This window comes from Colletes gigas, unplaced genomic scaffold (genome assembly GCF_013123115.1).
Source record: "Colletes gigas isolate AHSC1104 unplaced genomic scaffold, ASM1312311v1 Colletes_gigas_Sc00011, whole genome shotgun sequence".
NCBI lineage: Eukaryota > Metazoa > Arthropoda > Insecta > Hymenoptera > Colletidae > Colletes > Colletes gigas.
In genome coordinates, this window is record NW_025106640.1 from 5,310,329 (window position 1) to 5,327,752 (window position 17,424).

Genomic DNA, 17,424 nt, shown 5'->3' on the forward strand with positions numbered 1-17,424 from the left:
AATACATTATTTGAATGTACGTTGAATTAAGAATTGTATTAGCAAAATTTGTAGATAGTTGTTAGTTGTTTAAACTGATAAAGTTAAGTTTAAGTAAACTCAGAGTAAGTTCATAAACATAGAAAAAAATAAAGTCAATAATAATTTGTAAACACATTTTTAATCTCAAAATTTATCCATTGAAATTGCTTGTTATTAGTATATACATACTATTTTACTATTTACATTTTAATTTATTTTATCAGAATATTGTCCCAATTATTCATAAAAATTATTTGAAAAGTAGTCTTAAAATTTTTATTTTATACATAAATTTACGTATGTATACCAAAATACTATTTTGGTATAACGAAATAATTTTTTTCATAGTTTATAATAAAAAATTCACTCTGAAATTAATACAGCTTAAAAGACAATAACTATGTATGTTCCATTAGGTTCTTCTCTAATCATATTAATAATGTATATGTATAGTATTTAATCTTTATGATTAAATTAATACTTTCACATATTTTCTAAAATCTTAATACATTTTTAAGCATTAGTTAGCTTAATTAATTTAAAGAAAATGATATATGTCCATGTTTCATAAAACTTGCATACAAGGTAATCCATTATTAACCCAATTCTCTCACAGAGTGAAACTCGCTATACGAAATTGTAAAGAAAGAGATCGTGTATCTAATCCTAGTAAAATTTAATATATACATCAGAACTCTGAGAAAATGTGAATGTAAATAGATAAATTGGCTATGGTTTCAATGTGCCTCCAGAATAATTTTTAAATATACTTTCTAACTGAGGTAATAATAAAATTCTGACATATATATATATATACTATGAAATATTGCTTAAAACAATCTATGATTCTGATGTATCATATATTGAATTGTCAAAAACTTATTAAATTTAGAAAAAATTGTACATTGTGTTAATGTCACTCCTGTACTAAAATAATCCTTAAAAGGTCTATGTATATTTCTTGTTTAACTGATTGCAAATTTAAATGACATACAATTAAACAGCTATCAGTTTAATAAAGTTTTAAGCAATGAATTAGGGATTCAAATAAAGTGAAGTCCTGAAATATTATTACAATATATTTATTATATTTACTTATTGTTCTTTAACTTCACGCAATCTCCTGACAGCAGACCTAACAGATGCAGCAGCTGTTGTCGAATAAACCCATGCACCTCCTGCAACTGTCCTTTTACAACGTTTACATGACCAGATACCCACAACACTTCGCTTCATTGCATCCTGTTGTAAAATAAAAAAAATATAATTCACGAATCTTTTCACAATGTTAATAAACGCAAAGAATGAAGTACACATGCACAATGTAGTTCGGTAAACAAATTTGATGACTTCATCTTTGGTGAAAATTTTGGTCATTTTTATATTCAATGATCTTTACCTTGCCACAGAATGTACAGGTATATTTGCTGTGTTGGGTAATTTCCATCTTCTTAACCATTTTCCTAAGTGAGGCACCATATCGGGTACCATACTTTCCTGTGATTCCAACCTTCTTTGTACGCTTCGCCTGACAATCGTAAATAAAAATCATAAACTCAATGCACATGTAACAGTGAAGTAATAAAGTCGTTTGAAGTAACAAGACAGATAGACATTTCACAACAAAATTTAGTACTTATAAAATATACACTTTTTCTAACAATGCAAAATATTTCGAGCACTTGGTTGACACGTATAGATCAAGACAGCTAAGATTATTACGACACCATTGTTTCGATTTTCATAATTTTTAAAACTAATTAAATGCATCGCGATATTTAAATCGATAAAATAAGTGATAAATGTTTATTTTTTCGCGAAAATTAGACATAACCATAAAGCCACTATTTCGATGTAAAATGTTATTTAAAGCTAATATTATTGCACAATATATGTAGCAGTGTTTCGTTAACGATCATCTTCGACACATTACACTCAATTTTATCGATGTTTCGATGAGATTTACAAAATATTTCTCAATAACAATTCTTACCATTTTGTACAAATATAAGGTACTTTCCAAAAGAACCGGAAAAGGACAGAGACTGTAAAGTCCGATCTTCACCGCGCGCGCTAGGAAACCGGAAGCCGCGATGCAATGGCGCGTTCACGGGAAGCGCGAATTCAAATCGTATCGAACGAAAAGTGCAACCCACGGCGTTCTCATTCACGTGTCATTAACGGCAAGTAAACGCAACAAAATTGTACGTTATTCATCTCGCGAACGCCGACGAACAATCGAACGTCATTGTCGGTACCAAATTGAAATTCGCGCCGCGTTAAAATCGCATATATAAGACGAAGAAAGCGCGGGCCACGGTGAGTATGCAATCGCGGTACCGTCGAAAAATTTCCACGGGCAGGTAGTCGTGCGTATTGACCTCAATGCAGCACCGTTAGCTTTCAACGAGGGTGCACGTCGGTATCAGGATCACAGTTTGATCATAGCCGCGACGTAGAAAGGATTCGCGTGCAGTCGTGCATGAGAACACTCGTTAAACCGGCTTGAAATGACGTAGCAAGTGGATCCCAGACCAGCCAGACCCGTGCGCGTTAAATCAGTGTTGCTCATCGTCGGCGATACCCGGGACTAATAAATAGTCTATAGCGATTCACTGATCGCTTATCACTCCGCGGAACTCGCTAATCGTGGAACACGCACTGAAGAGGAGTGCAAACTTGTCAATTGATACGAGGGCGCCGGCTAACGATGGTCGTCAAAATCTACATATCGGGTATCAGCGGCAACAAGGAAGTGAGTGCGAAACACCCTTGGTGACCAACGAACATAATGATACTTTTTGTGAGAGCGCACATAGAGAGAGTGTGTATATGCGCGTGTGATTGCGCGTGTGTGCACGAATCGAGGAGAATGCCAGATTTACTGGGCACCTGAATTCTTGCGATATTTCACGGCTACTTCGGATCGGGTTACGTCGGGAACTCTTCGCGCGACCGTAGCGTCGATTGTTAATCAACGCTGTCACCGACCCTGCGGATCGTTATTCGATGCAACCACGCACATTACGGTCCCACGCGGTGAAACTCTTATCGTGATAATGATTCACGCATCTTTCGATCGCAGTTTTTATCTGATCAGATGCACTCGGTACCGCGGAAACGATATGTTAAACTCTCGGACGTCGACCGAGGCCCCGAGCGAACAATATGTTTTACGTAAAATCGAACGCGATACGTGTCCGTACGTCGACGGGAACGTTTGTGGGTATCATAGAAAGGAAGTGGAACAATATTTATGGAAAATAGAGCCGCGGTTCCTGGGTAATTGAACCTTTCGATGAATGTTTATGTTCGCTGTAGTATAGTATACGATAGAATGATAGGACGTTTGAAATAATTATTCTGCTAAATCTTAATAGCAATAGTAATTTCACTATTTCATTACCTAATGTCTTACACATTACTCTAACTGGTCATTAATATGTTATCATTTTGTCCCACTGTAATGAAATTTATGTTTTATAACACCATTGCATTTTTTTTTAGGTGAAGAAGAGGCAACAACGTGTTTTAATGATATTAGATAGTAAAAATGTAGAATATGAAACCATTGACATAACAGAACCAGGAAAAGAATTAGAGAAAGAATTTATGCAAACCAATGGTATTGCAAGAGAGAGTAAATATCCTTTACCTCCACAAATATTTAATGAAGAGGAATATTGTGGGGTAATTATGATTACATGAATTCTGATAATTAATAATTTAAAGCATAATAACTAATAATGTTGTCAACAAAAAGTAATTTTAGAACAAACTTTAAATTTTCAAAGTTTTAAACATGAAATGATTTGCATATTTCATGTTCGATCTATAAATGCTTATAATGAATCATCTTGCAGGATTATGAAGATTTCGATTTGGCAAATGAAACGGATGAATTAGAAGAATTTTTGAAAGTGGCGCCTCCTGCTAGTGCATCAGAAACTGCTCTTGACTCAAATCAGAGTAAGAATATCCAAGAAAATGGAAATACCACGAGTCGAGAAGTAAGTGTCTAATAATACCTTAAAAAATTGTCAAATACAATTGTGTTGTCTAGTTTAAGTAGCTTTAAGATTTTTCCATTTTTAATTGTTTTAGTTATGTTCATTCATCTGTGGTTTTGCCCTTGGCACTAAATTTATACTATACACATACTAACTACTACGTATTTATTTTAGCCTTCCACAGACAAAGATGCAACTGCAGTGCAAGCAGAAAGGTAAGTACTATAGACACACTGATTGCATAATTCTGTAATCGTTCATTTAAATTAGATAATAGCTATAACTGTAGATATACCTAAACAAAATTATTTAGCTTCGTTTATGTATGACCATTGCTTTAAAAATAAAAATTTTTTATTGGACAATTCAATCACTTCCTGGTTTTGTCATCTTAGTACAGAGGAAAGGACGACTTTGCCAAATGAAAGTGTAGAGCCGGCCGAATCTAAACCAGTAGAACACGATGGCGGGACAAATATTGCGACCGATGAAGTCGCGGAACATCCAAAGGACAATGTCGAAAAAAATGAAGAAAAATCCGACAACGAAGAGAAAGAAGAGTAGGCGTGTAAAATAATCCATACGATTTTGGGACGTTTTATATTTTTTTGACATCCTTGGTTTTCCACCAATAAGGGTATTTTATAAAAAGCTATATTTATCACATTTTTAAGGCTGAGTGAAGGTACTGCCAAGATAATATTTCTGCTCTGCAGAAGGTATATTGAATGAACAGTATAAATGAAATATAAGCGATACTTTTATAGAACTATTTTATATTGCGACCGAATATGTTTTCGCCAATAGATTCTTGATAGATCTGGCTAGAAGATATGAATTAACTTCATCTTTCTTCATATCGTTAATTAATATAATGTTTTTAATTTCGTATGCTGACATTTTGCAGTATTTATACGATATTTTATTATATTTAATTGCAATTCTAACGATGTACTAGAAGTAATAAATTTGCAATATTGTGATTGCTTTCTGTCCTTTTACTTGTTTAAAGTATACTGACAAGTTTAGGTAAATTTATCGTATTTTAAAATTATGTTTTATCGTTTCGTTTGAAATGTTATACTGAACTATTAATTTTCTAATTAAAATTTCAATTGCTTTAAGAGTTTTCTAGTAGCTTTCGTGTGTTTCTTCATGGTCTAAGATATATACTATTCGCTTACCATTTGTACTGAAAAATGACTTCCATAATATCAAATGTAGGTCATATTGACATCTCAAAAATTTTAGTCTCGTTCTTTTAGTTTTATACAAGCTTTTTAAGATTAGTGCTTCCTGTTGTGTAAGATAAATAAGTTCGGACAGTACAACACTCAGTTTTGCATAAAATGCAATTATTACAAAAGACGACACAAAATTAGTTATATTACAATTTTACCAATATCATACGCACTAACAATTCTTTATTGCCGAGTACATAGATCCTAAAATGATTCTTCATATTATTTCTAAGAAAGGTAGGATTAATTTAGAACAGATTTCTTAGTTTTGCATAATGTATCTGACAAAATTACATACTAATTTGTTATAATTACATTTATATCAACCCTATTCTTGTTATTATTAATATAATTCGTACAGATATTCCAGAAGAACTAAAAATAAAATATGCGTAGAGTAATCTATAGCAATAGCTCATTTCCTTTTTTCATGATGAAAATATTTACTTATAATTGTATAATTAAATATGAATTACCGAATTGTTGAAAATCTTGAACCCTGTTATCGAAGGCCTACTTATGAGCGTTTCTATAAAAATTAGTATCGATGAAACGCATTTTATCGGACCTGGTTACTTGTCGGAATAGCTTAAAATAATTTTAATTATTTTATACATACCGCTCAATGCTAATCAAATACTAAGCGGGTATTAATCACGAACAAATGGAAGCTTTATGCAAATGTTACGAACTGTTTTGATATAAGGCAAAATTAAATATAATACGAGAACTTCATGATACGATAATTGTACATGAGATAATAAGCCTGACTAATTTTAATATAGCGTACAGCAAGCTTTTTAATATCAAATATGTGCTACTAGAAACGAATTAGGAAGAAAATTATAAAGCTTTACCGAAGTAAATCGTGATGTCCATCGTGTTGTTATCATAGAACACTATATCCGTAAGAAATTGGTGTTGGACATGAACATTACAGTTAATAAATTTTAACATGATATATATTCAAAATATATATTTGCGAAAACAATATTCATTATACACGATGTATATGAATCATGCCGATCATTGTTACATGCATATAAGAATTTACTAATAAATATCATGAAAGAAGTTTAAATATCTGTTTAAATAACCCTGTACATATATTAATTTTTTAATATTAAATATTGAAATTATGCAAATACGAAGATCGACAAATTTTCATTTCAGGTATATTTGTCTTACAATGTGGTAAGTAATATATTATGAATACATTAACTCTTAAAGCACTATAATCTATATGTATATATTTTTTTTATACTTATATGTATAAAATTTTGTATCTCCCCCTAATGTTCAATAAATACTTTTCTTAGTTTTATATCTAGATTTTGTATTCTATTTTTAAATAAGTATCTATCTTTTGTACCAATAATTAAAGGACTAGGATTAATGTTAATACATGTAAAAACAAAATATCTACGTTTACGAGTATTTTCGTAATATCGCATGGAAGAACATACTTGCAAATGTACAAAGATTAGGCTTCATACAAATTTCGAGCATCGATTGGCTGTGTCTGAATTAAAGAAAAGTGTTTTTGTGTACCTATTATAATTCAGGGTTGTTTGTTCACCGAAATAAAACAAAATTCGGAGATCTACGTTGTCTGTACAACGTAAATTCTTCAAATATCTTTCCCTTGTATGTTTGCAGTCTCTCCTACGATGAATCGAGAACAGCCTGGAAACAATAATTTTCAAAGTGTTTTTGATACTTGTAGACGATCTATAACATAATTAATTACGATAAAATACAGGCTTTGAAACAATTTAAAGAAAATGCTTAGTTGTTAAGAAGCAAATTTTTTTTATATAATTTAAGAAGTATTTTTTGTTTATTTCAGGAACATTAGAAACAATATATTTAAATTATTTTGTAGATAATTGAGGTAGAAGTGGTAAAAAATTGTTATTACATTGCTTGAAATGGAAAAACGATAAACATTTATTTTTAAATAAAATAAAAAATAAAAAGCATATATTGGTTTTATGAAATTCTATTTATTTTAGATCATGTGTTAGGTAATTAGTGCTTGATGTGCATATTTATTCATATTTTTCAATGTATACAAATACAATATCTTTACGAAGTACACATCCATTTTGAATGCAAGAACTACTATTAAATATTAAAAAGTACTCTTGGGCAACTTACAGTGTAGTAAGTGTACAGATGTTGTTCGTAATAACAGACATTTATGTACACTCAAATGACATAATATAATGCACATAGTTCATATACGATTTCTAAAATCACAGTTCTAGATACTGTAATGCAGCTTTCTTATAGGCACATTGCAAGGTGAATTAACAATGGTATAGATATTTTAATATCTGAATTTTATATATTTTGTGATAAAAAAATGAAAAGAAAAATTTAGAATGAAGTTTAAATAAAAAATATAATAAGAAACATTATTTTAATATGTTATCATCGTACGCAAATCGAAAATTGTCTACTTGTAAAAGCTGCATAATCAATTCTAGATGTCATTCAACAATCACACAAAAAATTTAATTAATACAAATGGCAATAAGCTTCATCAAATTGTGGTTTAACATTTTTCATAGTTTGTATATTAGTATACACTTTAATAACATGTAATATTTATGAAATGGTCTTCAATGTAACACAAATTGCTGCTGTTTTAATCTGTTACTACTCATCGAAAATGAAAGCAATTAATGAGTACATTGATCATAATCAGACATTAGTCCAATATATGCATTTGAAAAATTATGATTTATTCTGTGTTGCATTTTACACTAAATATTGTACTTATTCACATACCATTAGTATGTATTAAAACAAATATAATTCGAGCTATTAATACATGACTAATTCAATAAAAACTAGAAGAAAAATTAAAATACTATAACCACCACCGAAGATAATGTTTGATATTGCAATTAGACGTTGAATGTTCTCATATTGTTCAATATATTGTAATAATTTCTTTTTATAGAAAAATTGATATTTCTACGAATATGTAAGACTGTTCGCATACATATTGAACAGCATTATATCAGAATTTTAGGAAATTGGTAGTTTAACATTTGATTGCAAGTTATCAACATAAAAAAACGGTCTTAAATACTTATTGAACAAATTATAGAATATATATTTACAAACAAAATATTTGTGTAAATTCAGATGTATAATTTTTAATATTACTAGTTTCGTTTAAGTATCTGTATAACAATTTTAACAAAAAGATTTATTTTAAGATACTATTTGCACCTGTAGAAGGAGTGCTGAATTAAACAGATTATATTTTTAAGTGTTGAATAAAAATTGTGCTTTGCCATTCAGACAATGAAATATTCTGCAATATTTTATGTTTCTCGTTATGATCATACCAAAAAATTAACAGTCATCAAAATATTATGCATACTTGGTTATGAAAATTCTCAAACACTGTAATTCATATTACAGATCTGTGTAATAATATGCTTACGAATTATCTTATTACTAACGATACAAAAAAAAAAAGACAAAAAAAATTGACCAAATTACTGTGAATTCATGCAATATTTGGAAACTCTATTCTTAATTACCCTTATAACTCCGCGAACTCAAACTTTACAAATGAAAAGTCTTGAGATCCTTAATATTTATATCACATATACATATACACTGATTATCAGTATATAACTGAAATTAAAAATGTTGGAATAAAATTTACTTGCAGTTTTTCAGTTGTTTTTATAACTGTAACAGGACTTATTTTCCTTTTTTTTTATTAGAACTGTGGCTTTGATAAATAAATATATGTGATACATATTTTAAGCAATATCTATTTGTCACATCTTTCACTTGATTTAATGCATGTTTTTTAATGGGAATACTTACTTTATCGCATTTGAAATTCACAGTTTACAATATGGAGAGTAAAAAATGGAAAAAAATTTGAACTGGCATATTATGCTGAAATGAGTAATCAGTCGAAATGCGACTGATTTACCTTGATTAAATAATAATAAACTATGTTACTTCCAGTCTTACACTAAGTACAGAAAATTAATCTATGGAAGGTTTACATGATTGTGTAAATACAAATATTCAAAATACTATCTCAAACACAGTTCTGTATTACAATATGGAAGTGAAAAGAAATTACATTCACATCACACACACTCGTACAAGCGTTGAAAGTAGAAGTTAAAACGTTACTTATTTTGTCTCGTATTAGAAGGTGGTATTAAGTTAGTAAGTAAAAAGTTATTAATTTCCATCATTTGAAAATTTATAATAAATTATGAAATGAAACTGCATGATAGAAGAAGCTGTAAAATGTTGGGGTAAATTTTTATAATGGCACATTCCACATAATTCAAATAAAGTATTATAAAAGTTAGTATATAATATATACAAAAGTAAATGCTTTTATGAAATTTGAAACAAATAATATGATACAGTATCGCCAATGCTGCATAGAACTCTTTAAATACGGGCATTTTGTACTAATACAAAATTATAAAGTTTATTTAACTTTCCTATAAGTATGTTAAAATTATTATGATCACAAATATAAATATACACGTTTATTAAAAAAAATATAAATAAATAAATATTATTATGCAAGATTTTACTTAGTTCATTATGCAACATTTTTATTACTATTATTATTTTATTAATATTAAAATGTATTAAGTAAATCTTGTACATAATTATTACATTTCAATTAAAGTAAATGTAATTTAATTAAAGATGTTAAGAAATTAGCAATAAAATGAAAGTTTAAGTACTGAGAATACAACATAAAAAATAATAATACAACAATGAATTCTAAATGAAAATTATACAAACAATTATATTGTGTTAAGTTTTTATCTTTTGTGTACTGAGTTTAATAACAGATAGAAACCAGTACCCAGCAATGCTACAGATAAGTTACCAACAGGTATCATTTTATAATGTTTCATTTCATAAAATGTATTATTCTGTATTTTATAATGTATTTTAATGCATCATGTTACCTTCCATTATTGATTTTCTGTTATTCTCTTATAATAAATTCTAATTTATTATACCATATACTAATAAAATTTAGTTAATCCGTACCAAAGTATTTTTGTCCAAAGTGATTTGGGGCTATACTATGAATCTCTGATGTCAAAATTTTCATCTGTAAAAGGAAATACAACTTAAATAACATTTATTAATTTCAAATGTTGCAATGATAATCAATTTCGGTAAAATTTGTAGAAAACAACTATGTGTGTTATGCAAGAAAGGGAATGAAAATTTAGTAAAACGATACAAAGTTGCTATTGCCTGTTTGTGTGTTATGCAATCAGAACATACCTGGGGAAAAGCAGCAACTAGAGATTTGGCTGCAATTGGTGTACAAAATAAATTTGATAAAATAATATTTTCTTCAAGTACATTATGTTCTTTTAGAACAGCTATTGCCTTTATCACAGTATTCCCAGTACCTTTAATTCAAAATAAAATACAATGAGATATTTTTTTTAATTATAAATATAAATTATATATTAATTCTGGCTGATAACTGTGATATATAATTTTACACTTACTCATTATAGGATACATTAACAACACTTTCCTCTCAGATATATCATCTGGAAATTTTGCATAAACTACCTTGGCTTCATGGGTATCCACATCACTTTCAACCAGTATCTTGCCAATTCTTATACTTCTACAACAATCCCTTAAACCCTAAAAGGAAAAATGCAATTAATACAACCTGTGAATTTAAATTCTCAATAATTGTAGAATTTACATTATACCTGTTCCATGGCTTCTCCACTTCTTACTATTGACACACCACAGTTTCCTTTTTGATATTTTAAACCATGGTATTTGGCACCTGTTGGTGTAGTTACCACACATTTGGAAAATGGTAGTTGATTTAAACTTTCTTCTATAACTAGCCTTATCTAAAAATTTGAAGATCAACTTGCAATAAATAAGATATAATTGTACGAATAAATCATAAATATTTATATTAAGAATTCATTGGTATCATTTCCAAAAATGTAAGATGAAAATTACAGAAGGTGAACAATTTTCTTATTCTATAATTATTTTCTCAAAATAATTCTGTGTACCGCGTGTATCTCGCTTCTTTCTATTAAATTGATTCCCTTTCCGTCTTTGCTGAGTCAAGTTTCGCTGAATTGCGGAAAAAGAGTGGGGATAAATCGTAAAAATTTAACCGTGCAATATTGTATAATGATACGAAGATACGAGACTATAGATATGATTCGTGAAAAACAAGAGACGAACACGAATAATTTTCCATTTCTTGTAAGACACATGTGCTTTCATAGAGTACGAGGACTTCTTGTTTAAAAATTCTTTCAGAATTACGTGACAACACGCCAAATAGTATTATTAAACGAAAATCAAACATGCTCACCAATCGATCAGCGTAGAACTTAAAATCGCTCCTCGTGGTGTTTCTGTAAAGAACGATACAACGTGTCATTTAATCGACTTAGTCAGGAATGATCGACACGATGCACTGGCATTATGTCAGCGTTTTTTATATTGAAAAAAAAAGAAAAACATGCTGTATACGCTGATTTTCACGGTTAATTTACTTACTTGTCCCGTAATATAGTCTGCAATTCTTTCACTTGATTGTTAGTCGGAAGAATTTTTAAATGTGGACCGTACAAGTCATTAGTACCATTACTCTCGCTCGATTTCTTTACAGCCGACGCTACATCTGTGCTACTCATCTCAGATTATTCTTCACGTGTGCAGACACCACTTTTTCAGACGTCGATCAAACTAAATCGAACAATACACGGCAGCGTGTACAACAAAACTGACGAGTACAATTGTCATTGATAAACTGACTACTAGAGAATATGCTTTCGCAGAAAAACTATATAATGATTTGGTGAAAAGATGGTTAGCAACATTGAGAGATTGAAATTGACTGTTGGCGCCTTCGGTGGAGATGCAACTACGTAATAGTACAGTTTTTATCATAAACATTGCATCGATGTATCTTTTACGCAATATCATAATTATATTAAATTTTAATTTCACATTGAAGAAGAAATATCATAAACTACGTCGTAATTGGACACTGGATGCCCCAATCATCTAGCTTGGAGAAATATTTCGAAACATGACTTTGTATCAGATAAGAGAAAGATCACAGAAGTATAGACTGTATATTCTTTTCCCTCAATATCGTTTCGAGTTTTGTAGATATTTCTACAAAAAACCACTTGAAGAAAAATATTTTTCATTGTGGACAGGTGAAGAAAATATCTTTGTAAAATATGTCTGCGTACTATGTTTTGCCGCCATATGACCATTTTACATTTATTTGGTTAGTTATTTATTATTTAGTTGGTATAATTATTTACTCCCATTCTCGTTCTTCATCGATTTCCCGAAGTTTCATGAAGTGCTGACCTGACGTAACATGTGGCTCATGCGGTAGGATATGTCAGCTTTCCCCACCATTCCGTTAAACGCTAAGGAAGTTCGTCGTTGCTAGTGTCGCCATCGATGCACTCAATTATGCCAAATCTGGCGACACTGGGCCGAGGGGTTTGGTGTTACGAATGATAATCGTTCGTACCTAATTTAATGAGACTTAAAAACTGTGTACACGATAATGTCTCATCCTTACAGAGCACGGGGATCGTATTCCCGGCGGAACAAATACGGTAAACAAAATTATGCAGATAATTTTGTGTAATATAATCAATAAATTCATAGAATTCATTGTTATTAAATTACATTTTATATATTCTGTGAGATTCTATTTTATAATTTTAATTCAGAAAGCTTCATACATTCATTGCAATCTATAATTTGATTGAATTTCATACTTGGGTTAGTTTTGACTTGTTGTGTTAATGTTTTGTAATGTAAGACATATATGCTTAGGAGATGGAGTTGAAAGTTCTCAATCTGGAAGCTCACATTTTGAACAGCATGGCCATGCAAGAGGCAGGGGTCAAGGGCATCCCCCTTGGCTAAAAGGCAAAGAAATAGGGCTCTATTACAAAAATAAATCTAAAGTGAAACGTGTACAAAAACAAACACGTGTTATTAAATTACCATTGAATATTCAACAGAAAATTGAATACGTGTTAGGAAACTCTACAGGTTTTTATGATAAATTGTATGACAATGAAGCATCAGCTGAAGATATCAATAGCAAAATTGAAAACAAATATACACATATTCATGATTCACACTTCAAGAGAAAGTTTCTAAACATAGTATCTGGTAACATACAGGAAAATCTAGCTAAAGCTTTATTTGTTGAACCCAGTATAAAGAAGGATAGTGATTTAGATGACAGATTACTAAAGGAATATGAATTAAAAGCATCCTTGGAAGAGTATGAACGTATGATGAAATTTCGTTTAAAACTGCCAACATATCACAAGAAATCAGAGATTTTACAATTGATCAAAGAAAATCAAGTTGTTGTAATAAGTGGAGAGACTGGTATGTTTTTTATTAATAGTTTTATACAAACTACTATAGTTTATTCTATTTAATTATCGCATATATGTATTTTATATGTATTTAGGCTGTGGAAAAACAACACAGATTGCCCAGTTTATACTTGATGATCAAATTGAAGATGGTAATGGCAGCACTACACGAATTATTTGTACTCAGCCTAGAAGGATATCTGCAATATCTGTTGCTGAAAGAGTTGCTGCTGAAAGAGGAGAAAAGCTTGGAAAATCTGTTGGGTTTCAAATTAGACTTGAAAAGTATGTTTTTATCATTCTATAATTATCTTGTATAATGAAATATTATATTATTTTTGTTTATGTATAGAGTCCTACCCAGAGATAGAGGAAGTATATTATTCTGTACTACTGCTATGCTATTGCAATTCATGCAAAGTGATCCAGCTTTAAAAAATTATTCTCATATAATATTAGATGAAATTCACGAACGCTCAATACAAAGTGACTTTATTATTGCTCTGTTGAAACTAATTATTCCTAAAGTATGTGCAATAAGATTATGTATAAATTTACATCTAAAGTTAAATCAAATCCTTTTTTCCTTTTAATATGAAAACCAATGTACTTCGTAGAGACCAGATTTAAAAGTCCTTCTCATGAGTGCAACACTTAATTCTGAAAGATTTTCAAAATATTATAATGATTGTCCCATGATTCATATACCAGGCTTTACTTACCCAGTGGAAACGTTTTATTTAGAAGATGTTTTATCAGTTACACAGTAAGTCCTCTGATTGCAGTCTTTATTATAAAGTAGGTAAAATAAAAAATTATAATATAAATTTATTTACAGATTTAAGTTTCCTGAACCACCTGCAATGCCACAAAATTTCAGGAAATATACCAAGAAGTATAAAAATGTTCAACATACAATGGACGAGTTTTCCGAAATCATAAATCCATACGCACGGCAACTTATAGCTGATGCAAGTATCATTTTTAGGCTTCTATATTTTTTTCGCACGATAATTTAATTGCGTTTGTTGTAATACAGAAAAAGTATCCAAAACATGTGACCGATCAACTGAAGAATCCTAATAGCGAAAAAATATCTTATGAACTTATAGAAGAGTTGATTGATCACATTTCTAGAACAAAAGATCCTGGAGCAATTTTAGTTTTTTTGCCTGGTATGATGGACATAATAAAATTACACAGACTAATGTTGGATAGCGGACGATATCCGCAAAGTAAGTACGTTTAATAGAAATGTACATTAAATGTAGGCCTTAGTATTATAACATTTGTTAAAAATTATTTACGATATATAGGCAAATACGTAATTTATCCTCTTCACTCTCGTATGCCAACGGTCGATCAAAGGCTTATATTTAAAGAACCGCCAGCAGGAGTTCGAAAAATAATCATTGCTACTTCTATTGCGGAGACTTCCATAACTATTGAAGACGTAGTATACGTCATTGACTGTGGCAGAACGAAGTTTTCTAAATTTGATTTGAATAAGAATATTCAAACTCTGTTACCCGAATGGGTATCGTTAGCTAATGCTAAACAAAGAAGAGGTCGAGCGGGCAGGTAAGATTAAATTAATTAAAAGAAATTGACTTTTGTATTTTTTGTAATATTTATTTTGATATTCGTATGTTCCTTTTAGAGTAAAACCTGGTTATTGCTATCATCTATATTCGAAAGCTAGAGAAATGACGTTCGATCAATATCCATTACCTGAGATGTTAAGAACTCGTTTAGAAGAAGTAATTTTGCAAATAAAAATTTTGCAATTAGGAAAGGCCAAATCTTTTCTAGCCAGCGTTATGGACCCGCCAAATTTAAAAACTATAGACTTATCTTTGGATCTACTAGGAATACTTAATGCATTAGATAACGACGAAAACCTGACTCCTTTAGGATATCATTTAGCACAATTGCCGCTTGATCCACGTACAGGTAATATCTCTACTCCGAAGTATAATATTTCTATCGATCATTCTTTTCACTAAAATTTGTTTTTACCAGGAAAAATGATTATATGGGCATCATTGTTTTCATGCGTGGAGCCAGTTTTCGCGATTGTAGCAAGTCTTACATTCAAAGACGCATTCTATTCTCCTCTAGGAAACGAGGATCAAGCAAAGCAAAAGAAACTTGAACTTACTTTGAATCAATACAGTGATCACGTTGCACTGGCCGAAGCTTTGAAGAGATTCGAGGCTGCGTACAAAAGGGGAAATGCTTCTTATTTTTGCAGAAAGTATTTTCTCTCTTTAAATACACTCAAACTTCTTTCCGAAATGAAAACTCAATTTGCTCAGTATTTGCACGAAATGAAATTTTTGGAAAGTGACAATCCAAGTGAGAGGAACGCTAATAGGAATTCTGACAATATTGCGTTAATAAAAGCAATAGTATCTGCTGGACTATACCCAAATGTTGCCATCATGAGGTACGTTTTTTCTCTTTTTTATTTTGTTTTTTATTTTTTAAATGTATTAAAACATAAGTTTCGAATTTGCCAAAGTAAAGAGTAATATAAATTTAGATTTTTAAACAATTTCAGGAGAATTACAAAAATGGGAACATCTTTGTGGACTCCAGAAGATGGTAACGTTTACATGCATCCGTCGAGTGTAAACGATAAAGTGGAACTTCCTAGTCCGTATATTACATATTATGTAAAACAAAAATCGTCGTCGATATATTTACATGACACCACATGTGTGACTGGACCAATTTTATTATTCGCGGCTCCCCATATGTGTATAAGTACGAAAAATTCATAGTTCTTTTATATGGCTTACATTATTTATGTTCACGTATCAATACCGTTAATTTTACAGAAAAAGAAAAAGGAAATTATTTGATTAGTTTAACAAGTTCTCAAAATTTTGCGTGTGATTTAAAAACCGCACAACTCATTCAGGTATAAAAAATAGAAACTTCGGTAGAGTAAAATTTATATTTAAAATATATTTTCATGTGCTTATCTAATTATAGAAATTACAAGAAGAATTTAACAATATGTTAGAGTATAAAATAACGCATCCAGGAACAGTATCTTGGAGTAGCCATGAAGGTGACCTACTAAAGTAAGTTTTGCTTTTTTTTAACATTTATTTTTCATTATTATATTAAGAAGCATTAATACTATTTATTGATTATAGTGTGATTATAGATTTTGTCTGCCAAAAAGATGAGGAAATGGGATTTTCCGAGTCTGATGTCAAAGATGAGAAAGATGATTTTTATGAACACAGCGAAACATAATTTAGTAATTTATTTTATGAATAATGTAATTACCTCAGCTAATGCTTTAGAGTATATCGAAATAACTTCAGTAAATTGGTCTTTCAAATCTCTTTTTAAATAACTTTGCAGAATAAATCACTAAATATATTTCAATAATACAATTCGTTAGTTTTCTCTACATTATAATAATGATTGTAAGTACAAGTAAATGCAAACAAAAGTATTATAAACTTTGTAATACAATTAGTAAATAAATTTTTAAAGTAATACATTTTCCCATTAGTTACTGATTACGAGCACCGAGATCCGCTAGGGAATATTCAGAGGCATTCTCGGCGTATCCGCGAGCCACCAGTTAGTTTCTGATGTACTAGTGTGACAAACGGACCAATAAAGACATTCGACCATACAATGTGTTTGTAGTAATTTCCTCCCAGTATTCGCACGTAG

At 30.3% G+C, this 17,424-nt stretch overlaps 4 protein-coding genes across 6 annotated transcripts; 2 read left to right on the forward strand and 2 right to left on the reverse strand.

Annotated features, from left to right (window-relative positions):
• Positions 1–1,087: 1,087 nt before the first annotated feature.
• Positions 1,088–2,163, reverse strand: LOC122398124 (60S ribosomal protein L37a). The gene is made up of 3 exons (XM_043397743.1): positions 2,015–2,163; positions 1,421–1,549; positions 1,088–1,263 (listed from the first exon to the last, which is right to left on the reverse strand). The coding sequence occupies exons 1-3, from the start codon at positions 2,015–2,017 to the stop codon at positions 1,117–1,119; spliced, it is 279 nt and encodes a 92-aa protein (XP_043253678.1). The 5' UTR covers positions 2,018–2,163; the 3' UTR covers positions 1,088–1,116.
• A 113-nt stretch (positions 2,164–2,276) lies between these two features.
• On the forward strand, positions 2,277–6,341 carry LOC122398123 (SH3 domain-binding glutamic acid-rich protein homolog). Of its 2 annotated transcripts, none has more exons than XM_043397741.1 (5): positions 2,277–2,776; positions 3,529–3,711; positions 3,885–4,031; positions 4,206–4,246; positions 4,427–6,341. In XM_043397741.1, exons 1-5 carry the CDS (start codon positions 2,732–2,734, stop codon positions 4,593–4,595), a joined length of 585 nt encoding a protein of 194 aa, XP_043253676.1. In that variant the 5' UTR covers positions 2,277–2,731; the 3' UTR covers positions 4,596–6,341. The 2 variants fall into 2 exon arrangements, with proteins under 2 accessions (XP_043253676.1, XP_043253677.1); XM_043397742.1 differs by lacking the exon at positions 2,277–2,776 and adding an exon at positions 3,156–3,303.
• Positions 6,342–6,566: 225 nt separating this feature from the next.
• On the reverse strand, positions 6,567–12,109 carry LOC122398175 (uracil phosphoribosyltransferase homolog). Its single transcript, XM_043397839.1, has 7 exons — positions 11,855–12,109; positions 11,667–11,709; positions 11,035–11,184; positions 10,819–10,963; positions 10,586–10,716; positions 10,343–10,406; positions 6,567–6,958 (listed from the first exon to the last, which is right to left on the reverse strand). The coding sequence occupies exons 1-7, from the start codon at positions 11,989–11,991 to the stop codon at positions 6,903–6,905; spliced, it is 726 nt and encodes a 241-aa protein (XP_043253774.1). The 5' UTR covers positions 11,992–12,109; the 3' UTR covers positions 6,567–6,902.
• A 552-nt stretch (positions 12,110–12,661) lies between these two features.
• LOC122398212 (ATP-dependent DNA/RNA helicase DHX36) lies at positions 12,662–17,380 on the forward strand. 2 transcript variants are annotated; one of them, XM_043397901.1, is made up of 15 exons: positions 12,662–12,939; positions 13,163–13,732; positions 13,818–14,007; positions 14,075–14,249; positions 14,340–14,488; positions 14,561–14,693; positions 14,762–14,957; positions 15,039–15,303; positions 15,383–15,675; positions 15,745–16,171; positions 16,286–16,491; positions 16,566–16,648; positions 16,723–16,814; positions 16,890–17,168; positions 17,258–17,380. In XM_043397901.1, exons 1-14 carry the CDS (start codon positions 12,888–12,890, stop codon positions 16,990–16,992), a joined length of 2,934 nt encoding a protein of 977 aa, XP_043253836.1. In that variant the 5' UTR covers positions 12,662–12,887; the 3' UTR covers positions 16,993–17,168; positions 17,258–17,380. The 2 variants fall into 2 exon arrangements, with proteins under 2 accessions (XP_043253836.1, XP_043253837.1); XM_043397902.1 differs by lacking the exon at positions 17,258–17,380 and having other exon boundaries at positions 16,901–16,954.
• The last annotated feature ends 44 nt before the right edge of the window (positions 17,381–17,424 follow it).